This window comes from Mugil cephalus, chromosome 5, assembly GCF_022458985.1.
Source record: "Mugil cephalus isolate CIBA_MC_2020 chromosome 5, CIBA_Mcephalus_1.1, whole genome shotgun sequence".
Classification (NCBI taxonomy): domain Eukaryota; kingdom Metazoa; phylum Chordata; class Actinopteri; order Mugiliformes; family Mugilidae; genus Mugil; species Mugil cephalus.
The window spans coordinates 12,214,223-12,227,890 of record NC_061774.1 but is presented as its reverse complement, the minus strand read 5'-3'; the positions used below and the strand labels follow the sequence as shown (position 1 = coordinate 12,227,890).

Sequence of the window (13,668 nt, the reverse complement as noted above, 5' to 3'; positions counted from 1 at the left end):
TTTCACCTCTTTGTAATGTAATTTTCCAGACAATGAAACCACTCAATAATTACTTTACCTTAATGATGTTTTTATTCTTACAAAATAAAATCTTGCAGTTGCTCAATTAACACAATCTATTCATTACATACTTCTAACTTAGTTACGAAGTATCCAAGTGGACACATTTAGTGTGATGATACCATTTGAGTTTCACTGAACATAAGTTCTACCATATATTGTAGAAATGTATTGCTTTTTCTACAGTAAAGGATGCTGACTTTTTTTCTAGATTGCTCAGAAATTATCCATCATCATTCCACCATTTGCTCTATGTCCACCATGCCTTTAGGGGAGCTGCCACTTACAAAAACAAACAAAAACAAAACAAAACAAACAAAATAAAACAATGTCTGACATCTGCAGCATTGCTATTGGTTTCGCTTATGTATTTGGCACGTGTAATGATGTTTGACATCATTTGACATCATCACAAATAAAAGTGACTCTATACACTTCTTTAATTCATCTAAAGCTCCTGTGGATTTCTCTCATGTTGCTGTTGAACAGTTTTTTTTTTTGTTGGTTTTTGTTTTTCTGAACTGAATTGTTAGTAACCTCATAACTATGATCTCTTTCTGGATATTTTACTTAGAGCTGTCTTTGGTACTTAACCTTGATTTCATCAGCTTATTGTTGAATCTTACTCTTCGGGATCTTTATGAGACCATGTTTGTCTAAATTGTTCGTGCGAATATGTTGTTGCTTTTATGAGATTTGACTGAATCGTTTTTGAACTGATACTGTGGAAGTGTTGATTTCTCTTGGTAAATATTCATAAAATGTTCCGATCAAGAAAATTGAATTGTGTTGTTTATTCTTCTGCTTTATGGCTTCGTGTATCCGTGATAGTCCTAGTGACAAATGTTGTCCCTCAAATCAGTGTGCACTCTTTATTGTTTCAGTGGAGCGTTGTTTGCTTGGGACTTAATATTCAGTGCTGCTGTTTATTACTCTAGTTGCCATAATTAACTCATAGAAGTCCAAGACTAAGTTTTGAAGCTGTTTTGTTGTTGCCGCTTCGTTTAACAAGCATTTTTTTTTTTTTTTTTTTTAGAAAGAGCTAAAAAAAAAAAAAGAAAAGATAGTTTCCCGTTGTTATATCTGAAGAAATACTCATGGTGTCAGTGTGTACCAAGAAACGAGAAAGCACACTCATTCCCCACCCTTCTTGGCCGACGAGTTCAGACCGTGGTTGTGCTATTGTACTGCGGTTTGTAAAACGCTTCGTGACATGACATTAATGTGAGGACTGGAGCTCACGTTTTGCAGTTATTTTACGTACTCAGCAGCGGTAAAGTTAATGTGTTAAAAATGGGATGCGGTACATTTGCACTGCTCTGCGGTCATCCTTTTATTTTTCTGGCTCTCCACCTCGTCAATGGAGACGTGAGCTACTCTATCCCTGAGGAGATGAAACGCGGATCTGTAATCGGAAATATTGCAAACGATCTGGGACTAGATTTCGGAAGATTGTCTGCTCGCAAGGCCCGTATCGATGCCGGGAATTACAACGTGAAGTATTGCGGGGTTAATCTCAATACCGGAGATTTGATTATACAAGAACGGATTGATAGAGAAGGTCTTTGTGGTAAAAAGGCATCATGTGTTCTTATACAGGAGCTGGTACTGGAAAACCCATTGGAGCTACACCGTATTAGTATCCGTGTTCAAGATATCAACGACAATTCACCACAGTTTAAAGAGGAATCGCTTAAATTCGAGATTCAGGAATCAGCTGACAAGGGTTCTCGTTTTCTTCTTGATGAAGCACACGATGGCGATATCGGAGAGAATACAGTTCAAGACTACTCCCTTCAGCAGAATGAATATTTCAAATTAAATGTAAATTCAAAAGGCAGTGGTCGAAAATATGGGGAAATGATTTTAGAGAAAGAGTTGGATAGAGAAGACAAAAATGAGATTGTGTTGTTACTTACCGCGTTTGATGGAGGCTCTCCTCGGAGATCAGGCTCTGTAGTCATACACGTCACCGTATTGGATAATAATGACAATGCACCAGTGTTTAGCCAGACAGTGTACAAAGCCAGTTTGACAGAAAACTCTCCTGTGGACACATTGGTGACTATAGTGAGTGCATCAGATGCAGATGAGGGAGTGAATGGTGAAGTTACTTATGGATTTGACCATGTTTCAGATGAAAACCAAATTTTCACTCTCAACCCCAAAACAGGAGAAGTCAAAGTAGCTGCAGATATTGATTATGAAAAGGAGACATTCTATGAAATGCAGATCAGTGCTAAAGATGGATTAGGATTGGCCTCATATGCAACTTTAATTATTGAAGTGACAGATATAAATGACAATGCCCCAGTTATACAACTGAACTCCCTGTCTAACCCCGTACCTGAGAATGTGTCACCTGGTACAGAGGTGGGCATCATTAACGTACAGGACAGAGACTCTGAGAATAATCGACGGGTTCGCTGTTCCATCCAACAAAACGTCCCTTTTAAGTTGGTTCCTTCTATCAAAAACTATTATTCTCTGGTGACCACAGGACAACTGGACCGTGAACTAGTGTCTGAATACAACATTACAATCACTGCCACTGATGAGGGCTCTCCACCTCTGTCCTCCTCTAAAACTGTTGAGTTATTTGTAGCTGACATCAACGACAACCCACCTGTGTTTGAGGAACAGTCCTACAGCGCATATGTGAGTGAAAATAATAAACCTGGCTCCACATTATGTTCTGTTACTGCTCGAGACCCTGACTGGAGACAAAATGGTACAGTGATTTATTCTCTGTTAACTGGTGAGGTGAACGGTGCTCCAGTGTCCTCCTATCTATCTGTTAATGGAGACACAGGTGTGATCCATGCTGTGAGATCGTTTGATTATGAACAGTTTAGGAGTTTTAAAGTCCATGTGATGGCCAGAGACAATGGTTCTCCTCCACTCAGCAGCAACGTGACCGTGAGTGTGTTTATATCAGATGTGAATGACAACTCTCCTCAGATACTGTACCCTGCCCCGGAGGGCAACTCATTCATGACTGAGCTGGTCCCCAAAGCTGCACATGGAGGCTCTCTGGTGTCCAAAGTGATAGCAGTGGATGCAGACTCTGGACAGAATGCCTGGCTGTCCTATCATATAGTCAAATCCACTGATCCGGGACTTTTCACTATTGGTCTCCACAGTGGAGAGATCAGGACACAGCGGGACATTTCTGAATCTGACAGCATGAAACAGAATCTTATTGTGTCAGTGAAAGATAACGGACAGCCCTCTCTCTCTGCCACCTGTTCCATGTATTTACTTATTTCTGATAACTTGGCTGAGGTGCCAGAACTGAAGGACATTTCTTATGATGAGAAGAATTCCAAACTGACGTCTTATCTGATCATTGCTCTGGTGTCAGTGTCCACCTTCTTTCTGACCTTCATCATCATCATCCTGGGTGTGAGGTTTTGTCACCGGAGAAAGCCCAGACTGTTGTTTGATGGAGCAGTTGCCATCCCCAGCGCTTATCTCCCTCCTAACTATGCAGATGTTGACGGCACAGGAACTTTACGCAGCGCTTACAATTATGACGCCTACCTGACAACAGGTTCAAGAACCAGTGACTTTAAGTTTGTGACATCTTACAATGACAACACGCTGCCTGCTGACCAGACTCTGAGGAAAAGTCCATCAGACTTTGCTGATGTGTTTGGAGATTGTGACAGTTCTCCCGAGGTAGGAACAGATGTGACATAATGTTTCAACTATTTGTAATTTAATCATGGCAGTGAAACCACTGAAGAGGTTCTTTGCCTTCATGATTTTTTTTATTCTTACAAAAACACATGATGCAGTTGTTGAGTATACGCAAGCTGTTCATTCAATTCTTCTAACTTTGTTACAAGGTGTCCAAGTTGCCACGTTTAGAATATCATCAAAAACTTGATTTATCTCAGTAATTCCATTCAAAAAGTGAAATTTGTACATTATATTCATGCAATGCACACAGACCGATGTATTTCCAATGTTTATTTCTTTTAATTTTGATATTTATAAGTGACAACTAATGAAAACTCCAAATTTGGCATCTCAAAAAATTAGAATATTGAAAAGGCCAATGAAAAAAATGTTTTTTTTAGAAATGTTGGCCAACTGAAAAGAATGAACATGAAAAGCATGCGCATGTATAGCACTCAATACTTAGTCGGGGCTCCTTTTGCCTCAATCACTGCATTAATGCGGCGTGGCATGGACTCGATCAGTCTGTGGCACTGCTCAGGTGTTATGAGAGCCCAGGTTGCTCTGATAGTCGTCTTCAGCTCCTCTGCATTGTTGGGTCTAGCGCATTGCATCTTCCGCTTCACAATACCCCATAGATTTTCTATGGGGTTAAGGTCAGGCGAGTTTGCTGGCCAATCAAGGACAGGGATACCATGGTCCTTGAACCAGGTACTGGTGGTTTTGGCACTGTGTGCAGGTGCCAAGTCCTGTTGAAAAGTGAAATCTGCATCTCCATAAAGTTGGTCAGCAGCAGGAAGCATGAAGTGCTCTAAAACTTCCTGGTAGACAGCTGCATTGACCTAGGACCTCAGGAAACAGAGTGGGCCAACACCGGCAGATGACATGGCACCCCACACCATCACTGACGGTGGAAACTTTACACTGGACCTCATGCAACGTGGATTCTGTGCTTCTCCGCTCTTCCTCCAGACTCTGGGTCCTTGATTTCCAAAGGAAATGCAAAATTTGCTTTCATCAGAAAACATAACTTTGGACCACTCAGCAGCAGTCCAGTCCTTTTTATCCTTGGCCCAGGCGAGACGCTTCTTACGCTGTTTCTTGTTCAAGAGTGGCTTGACACACGGAATGCGACAGCTGAATCCCATGTCTTTCATGCGTCTCTTCGTGGTGGTTCTTGAAGCGCTGACTCCAGCTGCAGTCCACTCTTTGTGGATCTCCCCCACATTTTTGAATGGGTTTGTCGTCACAATTCTCTGCAGGGTGCGGTTATCCCTAGAGCTTGTACACTTTTTTCTACCACATTTTTTCCATCCCTTCGCCTGTCTGTTAATGTGCTTGGACACAGAGCTCTGCGAACAGCCAGCTTCTTTAGCAATCAACTTTTGTGTCTTGCCCTCCTTGTACAAGGTGTCAATGGTCGTCTTTTGGACAACTGTTAAGTCAGAAGTCTTCCCCATGATTGTGGAGCCTTCAGAACAAGACTGAGGAACCTTTTAAAGGCCTTTGCAGGTGTTTTGAGTTAATCAGCTGATTAGTGTGGCACCAGGTGTCTTCTATATTGAGCCTTTTCAGAATATTCTAATTTTCTGAGATACTGAATTTGGTGTTTTCATTAGCTGTCAGTTGTAATAATAAAAATGAAAATGAATAAACACTTGAAATATATCACTATGTGTGGAAGGAAAGTATACAGTATAGAAGTTTCACCTTTTGAATGGAATTACTGAGATAAATCAAGTTTTTGATGATATTCTAATTTACTGGCCAGCACCTGTAGTAGTGATAATACACTTCTTTAAAAGTTGCCAGTAGCATTGCTACTTATTTATAGATATTTTTCAGTACAGTCAGTGGACAGGGTAATGCATCTGGAGTTCCTGTAGATTTCTATCATGTTGCTTTCTTCCCAGATATAAGTTGTCAAGGAAATTTTTATTCCTCCTATTTTCCCAAACTGATTTAATAGTAACCTCATCTCCAGGAACTATTTCTGGGTCTTTTGCTTAGAGCTGTCCTTGGTACTGAACCTTGGTAACATTATGCTTCATCAGGATGTTTTTTTTCCTATCTTTTTTTTCTTTTCTTTCTTTTCTTTTTTTGCTAATGCCGTTATCTCGTTGTTGAGTTCATTCTTCAGGGTCTTCAGGAGATCATGTTTGTTTAAATAGTGCCTGTGAATATGTTGTCACTTTTAGGCGATATTACTGAATAGTCTTTCAGCTGATACTATAAAGAAGTTGATTTCCCTTCATAAATATTCATAAAATGATGCATACGAGAAAATTGAGTTTTGTTGTTTATTCTTCCGCAGTTTGGCTTCGGCTTCGTGCATCTGTGATAGTCCTGGTGATAAATGTTATCCCTCAAATCAGTGTGCAGTCTTGATTGTTTCAGTTGAGCATTGTAATTAATTTGTTTGCTCGCAACATAATATTCAGTGTTGTTGCATATGACTCTAGCCTACCATAGAAAACTCATAGGATTCCAAGACTGAGTTTTGAAGCGTTTATGTTGTTTTCATCTTTTCGGATTATTATTATTATTATTATTATTATTATTATTATGATGATGATGATGATTGTTGTTGTTGTTGTTGTTGTTATTAGTAGTAGTAGTAGTAGTAGTCGTAGTAGTAGTAGTAGTAGTAGTAGTAGTAGTATTATCATCATAAGTGGAGTAGTTTAAAAAACGCTAATAGTTTCCCGTTGTTATATCTGAAGAAATACTCATGGTGTCAGTGTGTACCAAGAAACGGGACGGCACACTCATTCCCCACCCTTCTTTGTCGACGAGTTCAGAGCGTGTTTGTGCTATTGTACTGCGGTTTGTAAAACGCTTCGTGACATGACATTAATGTGAAGACTAGAGCTCACCGTTTGGAGTTATTTTACGTACATAGTTAAATTATTAACAATGGGATGCTGCACATTTTCCCTGCACTGCGGTCTTGCTTTTATTTTTCTGTCTCTACACAGCGTCAATGGAGATGTGAGCTACTCTATCCCCGAGGAAATGAAACGTGGATCCGTAATTGGAAATATTGCTAAAGATCTGGGACTTGATTTGGCAAGACTGTCTGCTCGCAAGGCCCGTATCGATGCAGAGGATGACAACGTTCAGTATTGCGGCGTTAATCTCAATACTGGAGAATTGATTGTACAAGAAAGGATTGATAGGGAAGGTCTTTGTGCTAAAAAGGCATCATGTGTTCTAAAACAGGAGCTCGTACTGGAAAACCCATTGGAGCTACATCGTATAAATATCCGTGTTCAAGATATCAACGACAATTCACCACAGTTTAAACAGGAATCACTTAAATTTGAAATACGAGAATCGGCTGTCAAGGGTTCTCGTTTTCTTCTTGATGAAGCACACGATGGCGATATCGGAGAGAATACTGTTCAAGACTACTCCCTTCAGCAGAATGAATATTTCAAATTAAATGTAAACTCTAAAGGCAGTGGTCGAAAATATGGTGAAATGATTTTAGACAAAGAGTTGGACAGAGAAGACAAAAACGAGATAGTGTTGTTACTTACCGCATTTGATGGAGGCTCTCCTCGGAGATCAGGCTCTGTAGTCATACACGTTACTGTATTGGATGCTAATGATAATGTACCCGTATTTAGCCAGACTGTCTACGAAGCCAGTTTACCCGAAAATTCTCCTGTGGACACATTGGTGATCACAGTGAGTGCCACTGACGCAGACGATGGGTTAAATAGCGAGATTACATATGAATTTGACCATGTTTCAGACGAAGATAGCGACGTATTTTCTTTACATCCCAAAACAGGAGAGGTCAGAGTAGCTGGGCGCATTGATTACGAGGGAATGTCATCATATGAAATGCAGATTAGTGCCAAAGATGGTCTGGGCTTAGCCTCATATGCAACTTTAATTATTGAAGTTACTGACATAAATGATAATGCCCCAGTTATACAACTGAAATCTCTGTGTAATCCCATACCTGAGAACGTGCCACCTGGTACAGAGGTGGGCATCGTTAACGTACACGACAAAGACTCTGAGAATAACAGGCAGGTCCGCTGCTTCATCCAGCAGAGCGTCCCTTTTAAGTTGGTTCCTTCTATTAAAAACTATTATTCTCTGGTGACCACAGGACAACTGGACCGTGAACTACTGTCTGATTACAACATTACAATCACTGCCACTGATGAGGGCTCTCCACCTCTGTCCTCCTCTAAAACTGTTGAATTATCTGTAGCTGACATCAATGACAACCCACCTGTGTTTGAGGAACAGTCGTACAGCGCATATGTCAGTGAAAATAATAAACCTGGCTCCACGTTGTGTTCTGTTACTGCTCGAGACCCTGACTGGAGACAAAACGGTACAGTGATTTATTCTCTGTTAGCTGGTGAGGTGAACGGTGCCCCGGTGTCCTCCTATCTATCTGTTAATGGAGACACAGGTGTGATCCACGCTGTGAGGTCATTTGATTATGAACAGTTCAGGAGTTTTAAAGTTCATGTGATGGCCAGAGACAACGGATCTCCTCCACTTAGCAGCAACGTGACCGTGAATGTGTTCATGTCAGACGTGAATGACAACTCTCCTCAGATACTGTACCCTGCCCTGGAGGGTAACTCATTCATGACTGAGCTGGTCCCCAAAGCTGCACACGGAGGCTCTCTGGTGTCCAAAGTGATAGCGGTGGACGCAGACTCTGGACAAAACGCCTGGTTGTCCTATCATATAGTCAAATCCACTGATCCTGGACTTTTCACTATTGGTCTCCACAGTGGAGAGATCAGGACACAGCGGGACATTTCTGAATCTGACAGCATGAAACAGAACCTTATTGTGGCAGTGAAAGATAACGGACAGCCCTCTCTCTCTGCCACCTGCTCCATGTATTTACTTATTTCTGATAACTTGGCTGAGGTGCCAGAACTGAAGGACATTTCTTATGATGAGAAGAATTCCAAACTGACCTCTTATCTGATCATTGCTCTGGTGTCTGTGTCCACCTTCTTTCTGACCTTCATCATCATCATCCTGGGTGTGAGGTTTTGTCGCAGGAGAAAGCCCAGACTGTTGTTTGATGGAGCAGTTGCCATCCCCAGCGCTTATCTCCCTCCTAACTATGCAGATGTTGACGGAACAGGAACTTTACGCAGCGCTTATAATTATGACGCCTACCTGACAACGGGTTCAAGAACCAGTGACTTTAAGTTTGTGACATCTTACAATGACAACACGCTGCCTGCTGACCAGACTCTGAGGAAAAGTCCTTCAGATTTTGCTGAAGCTTTTGGAGATTGTGATAGTTCACCTGAGGTAGGAACATAATGCAAATTGTTGTCAGAGCTTATAGTTTTCCTAATGATTTGTTGAAAAACAAACTTTGTAACATTGTGACTCTTGGCGACCTGGGTTATTCTTTGGATATATTGTTTCATCTCAACAATATATTATAATATCTATTTTTACTTCATTTTGTTTTATCAGTTTTCATTAAGAAATAACATTGTGCTCAGTAGAAATATTTTCAGCCTTTGCCTTTTCAGAGGCTGTCATCTATCTATCTATCTATCTATCTATCTATCTATCTATCTATCTATCTATCTATCTATCTATCTATCTATCTATCTATCTATCTATCTATCTATCTATCTATCTATCTATCTATCTATCTATCTATCTATCTATCTATCTATCTATCTATCTATCTATCTATCTATCTATCTACATCTATCTATACAGTATATAGAGGCAGGAATAAATAAAGTTTGCTTATATATATATAAGCAAACTTTATTTATTCCTGCCTTCATTAAGCTCTATCTTTCTAGTTCGATTAATTATAAGATCAGGTGTTGGTGATGAGAGTATGCATTGCAGAGGCCTATTACTGTTGTAATCTATCAGAGTTCGTCATCTCTACTTTACAAAAAACAAAACAAAAAAAACAAAAAAAATCAATATAATGACTATTTGTTCTATTTTAATTTCTGTCAGATGTATTTGCGTGTGACATAAAACTGAAAAGAAATTTTCGACTTTTTAAATTCATCTGAAAGCTTCTGTTTTGTTTTCTTACATTTTTACTTTTATTTAGTCAATGCAATGGAGCAACCAATCAATTCGGTTCTTGTGTATACCGTTTGATTTCAATATGCCCTCTAATACTTCTGTTATTAAAGTAATATTAATATATATATATATATATATATATATATATATATATATATATATATATATATATATATATATATATGCAGACTGCTATACCTCCATTTTACTCACGGTGTCGCTATCTGCCAGTCTTAGTGAAGCGTTTTCTTTCCACCCTCTAGTGTGTTGACCAATGAAAGGCTGGTTTTTCAGTTGCTGTTGGTCCTGGGATGCAGCCACACTAACTGTGGACTGCCGCCTGTATCTTCTATTGTCTTCGGTACTGAATCGTTTTTGAACCTGACATCTATCCGAGCACCGTTTTTGTGTATCAAATACATTGCCACAATGGGGCGCCGAATTGAGTGCTTCGTTTTCTTTTTACTGTGGCATGCCGCGAAGGGGGATACGAGCTTTTCTTTTCAGGAAGAAATGAAGCGCGGATCTGTCATTGGGAATATAGCAAAGGATCTTAAGCTGGACGCGAGTAAACTATCGTCTCGAAATGCCCGTGTTGATTCTGCAGGGAACCGCAAACGTTTCTGTGAAATCAATCTCAGCACTGGAGATTTAATTGTTGCCGACAGGATTGACAGGGAGGAGCTTTGTGGAGAAAAGCTGTCGTGCGTAATAAAACGCGATCTTGTGCTGGAAAACCCACTGGAACTGCATCCTTTTAGCCTGCACATTCAAGATATTAATGATAATGCGCCTCAGTTTAACGAAGAATCCATCAACATTGAAATTCGAGAGTCGGCAGACAGGGGAGCTCGTTTTGTGATAGAGGAGGCGCACGATGCGGATGTAGGACAAAATTCAGTTCAGCAATACAGCCTTAAGCAGAATGAGAATTTTATTTTAGCTGTTGATGGAAATACAATAGAGTTGGTTCTTGATAAAGAGCTTGACCGAGAAAAGCAAAAAGAGATGAATTTGCTTCTCACAGCTCTAGATGGTGGATCTCCTCAGAGATCAGGTACTGTAGTCATACACGTTACTGTTCTGGACGCTAATGATAACGCCCCGGTGTTCAGCCAGGCCGTGTATAAAGCAAGTCTGCCTGAAAACTCTCCTATAGATACAGTAGTTATTAATGTTAGTGCTACTGACGCAGATGAAGGAGTGAATGGAGACGTAGCATATGACTTTGGGCATGTTTCTGAGGAGGTGAAGAAGCTTTTTAGTATTGACCGTAAAAACGGAAAGATAAAGGTTAACGGTGCGATTGACTACGAAGTCGTTGCAACATATGATGTACGCATTAAAGCGAAGGATGGGTTAGGATTGTCATCATACTCAAAAGTAACCGTTGATATTATTGATGTCAATGACAACATACCTGTAATCTATGTGAAATCTCTGTCTAACCCCATACCTGAGAACGTGTCACCTGGTACAGAGGTGGGCATCATTAACGTACAGGATGCAGATTCTGATAACAACCAAAAGGTCCGCTGTTCCATCCAGCAAAACGTCCCTTTTAAGTTGGTTCCTTCTATTAAAAACTATTATTCTCTGGTGACCACTGGACATCTGGACCGTGAACTAGTGTCTGGTTACAACATTACAATCACCGCCACTGATGAGGGCTCTCCACCTCTGTCCTCCTCTAAAACTGTTGAGTTATCTGTAGCTGACATCAACGATAACCCACCTGTGTTTGAGGAACGGTCCTACAGTGCATATGTGAGTGAAAATAACAAACCTGGCTCCACATTGTGTTCCGTTACTGCTCGAGACCCTGACTGGAGACAAAACGGCACAGTGATTTATTCTCTGTTAGCTGGTGAGGTGAACGGTGCCCCGGTGTCCTCCTATCTATCTGTTAATGGAGACACAGGAGTGATCCATGCTGTGAGGTCGTTTGATTATGAACAGTTCAGGAGTTTTAAAGTCCATGTGATGGCCAGAGACAACGGATCTCCTCCACTCAGCAGCAACGTGACAGTGAGTGTGTTCATATCGGATGTGAATGACAATTCTCCTCAGATACTGTACCCTGCCCCAGAGGGTAACTCCTTCATGACCGAGCTGGTCCCCAAAGCTGCACACGGAGGCTCTCTGGTGTCCAAAGTGATAGCGATGGACGGAGATTCTGGACAGAACGCCTGGCTTTCTTATCATATTGTCAAATCCACTGATCCTGGACTTTTCACTATTGGTCTTCACAGTGGAGAGATCAGGACACAGCGGGACATTTCAGAATCTGACAGTATGAAACAGAACCTTATTGTGTCAGTGAAAGATAACGGACAGCCCTCTCTCTCTGCCACCTGTTCCATGTATTTACTTATTTCTGATAACTTGGCTGAGGTGCCAGAACTGAAGGACATTTCTTATGATGAGAAGAATTCCAAACTGACCTCTTATCTGATCATCGCTCTGGTGTCTGTGTCCACCTTCTTTCTGACCTTCATCATCATCATCCTGGGTGTGAGGTTTTGTCACAGGAGAAAGCCCAGACTGTTGTTTGATGGAGCAGTTGCCATCCCCAGCGCTTATCTCCCTCCTAATTACGCAGATGTTGACGGAACAGGAACTTTACGCAGCGCTTACAACTATGACGCCTACCTGACAACAGGTTCAAGAACCAGTGACTTTAAGTTTGTGACATCTTACAATGACAACACGCTGCCTGCTGACCAGACTCTGAGGAAAAGTCCTTCAGACTTTGTTGAGGATTTTGGAGAATTAGAAGAGTCTTTGCAGGTATGAATTGCGAGTGTGCAATCCAATTATAATACTTTCCCAAATCCCACATTTTCATGCCAACTTTTTATGTGAGTGCCATGAAATTGAATTTTTTTGAATTTTTTTATTTTACTTCATATTTTCATGTTTATGCTTTGTTTGCACCCTATTGGCAATGGTCCTGGCACACCGTAGTGTATGCTGCAACATTTTTAGACATTTTTCTTATTCTCATTAATGAGGGAAATGAGACATTGTGCTTCTCTCTCTTACAGGTTAACTACTGTTGTAATTAAGAATGTATTTTAATTAAGAAATGCATTTTGCATTATTCTCCATGTCATACTCTCAACGTTGTGAGTGATTGTTGTATCATAAATCTTCTGTAAGAGAAGGTTTACAGTTATAAGAATTTTGTTGGGACTCCAGTGATGATGGATCTCTTACTTTTTGTCTTAACTTGTTTGGTATTTGCAAAACACTGCTTGTGGCACTCCTTTTTAGGGCCTCATTTTTATCTCACCTCATCTTCTACTGCCGCTTATTGTCGCTAGGGTCGCAGTGGTTGCTGGAGCCTATCCCAGCTGTCATCAGGCAAGAGAATGATATTTTAGTGTTCCAAAGAGTTTCTGGTGACTGTTCAGTAGGTTTGAATTCTTTTCTGTCGTCATTGAGAAGTTTTTTAAAGCATTGTTTTTTTAGCTTATTATTGTGCTCCAGAATGAGTCATTTTCCTCAAAGATGCAAGCTAGAGTGTATAGAATGTGCTTTAGGATTAGAGCATTACCTGATCCTTGGTATTCCCCTCACCTTATCCCACTGAATTTTGATATATGTTTTGCGTGTCTTCTTTCACACGGCCTTCTGTTATTGCTACTCATGTTGGCTTAATCAGTTAACATGACATTTTCGTGATCCCCAGCATAAAGCTGATATATTTTATTTTTTTTTGGACATGTTCTTGTTTCTCCTCCTGAGAATTGGATGAATATTCTTCATCATCTGAAAACACTATGAGACAATCTTCTTGTGACATTACTTTTGCAATCAGTGAGGAGTTTTTGGTTCTTTGGGCTATTAAGTTGTGAA

General features: G+C 40.4%; 4 protein-coding genes across 5 annotated transcripts in view; all 4 read left to right on the top strand.

The window, feature by feature from the left end:
• The window catches only part of LOC125008080 (protocadherin gamma-A11-like), a 191,503-nt gene that overhangs the window by 3,024 nt on the left and 174,811 nt on the right, over positions 1 to 13,668 (top strand). The gene's annotated exons all lie outside the window — the stretch shown is intronic.
• The window catches only part of LOC125008090 (protocadherin beta-15-like), a 30,543-nt gene continuing 16,880 nt past the window's right edge, over positions 6 to 13,668 (top strand). Inside the window, exon 1 of the mRNA XM_047585160.1 lies at positions 6 to 3,741. Coding sequence (XP_047441116.1) covers positions 1,354 to 3,741 — 2,388 coding nt within the window. The 5' untranslated portion in view covers positions 6 to 1,353. The remainder of the gene's footprint in view (positions 3,742 to 13,668) is intronic.
• Positions 6,321 to 9,063, top strand: LOC125008106 (protocadherin gamma-A11-like). The gene has a single exon (XM_047585172.1). It carries the CDS (start codon positions 6,661 to 6,663, stop codon positions 9,061 to 9,063), a length of 2,403 nt encoding a protein of 800 aa, XP_047441128.1. The 5' UTR covers positions 6,321 to 6,660.
• On the top strand, positions 10,011 to 12,603 carry LOC125008111 (protocadherin gamma-A11-like). Its single transcript, XM_047585178.1, has one exon. The coding sequence runs from the start codon at positions 10,237 to 10,239 to the stop codon at positions 12,601 to 12,603; it is 2,367 nt and encodes a 788-aa protein (XP_047441134.1). The 5' UTR covers positions 10,011 to 10,236.

What these genes read in the sequence shown, in the direction of transcription:
- LOC125008106 (XM_047585172.1), top strand. Translation starts at nt 6,661, where the DNA reads ATGGGATGCTGCACATTTTCCCTGCACTGCGGTCTTGCTTTTATTTTT.
- LOC125008111 (XM_047585178.1), top strand. Translation starts at nt 10,237, where the DNA reads ATGGGGCGCCGAATTGAGTGCTTCGTTTTCTTTTTACTGTGGCATGCC.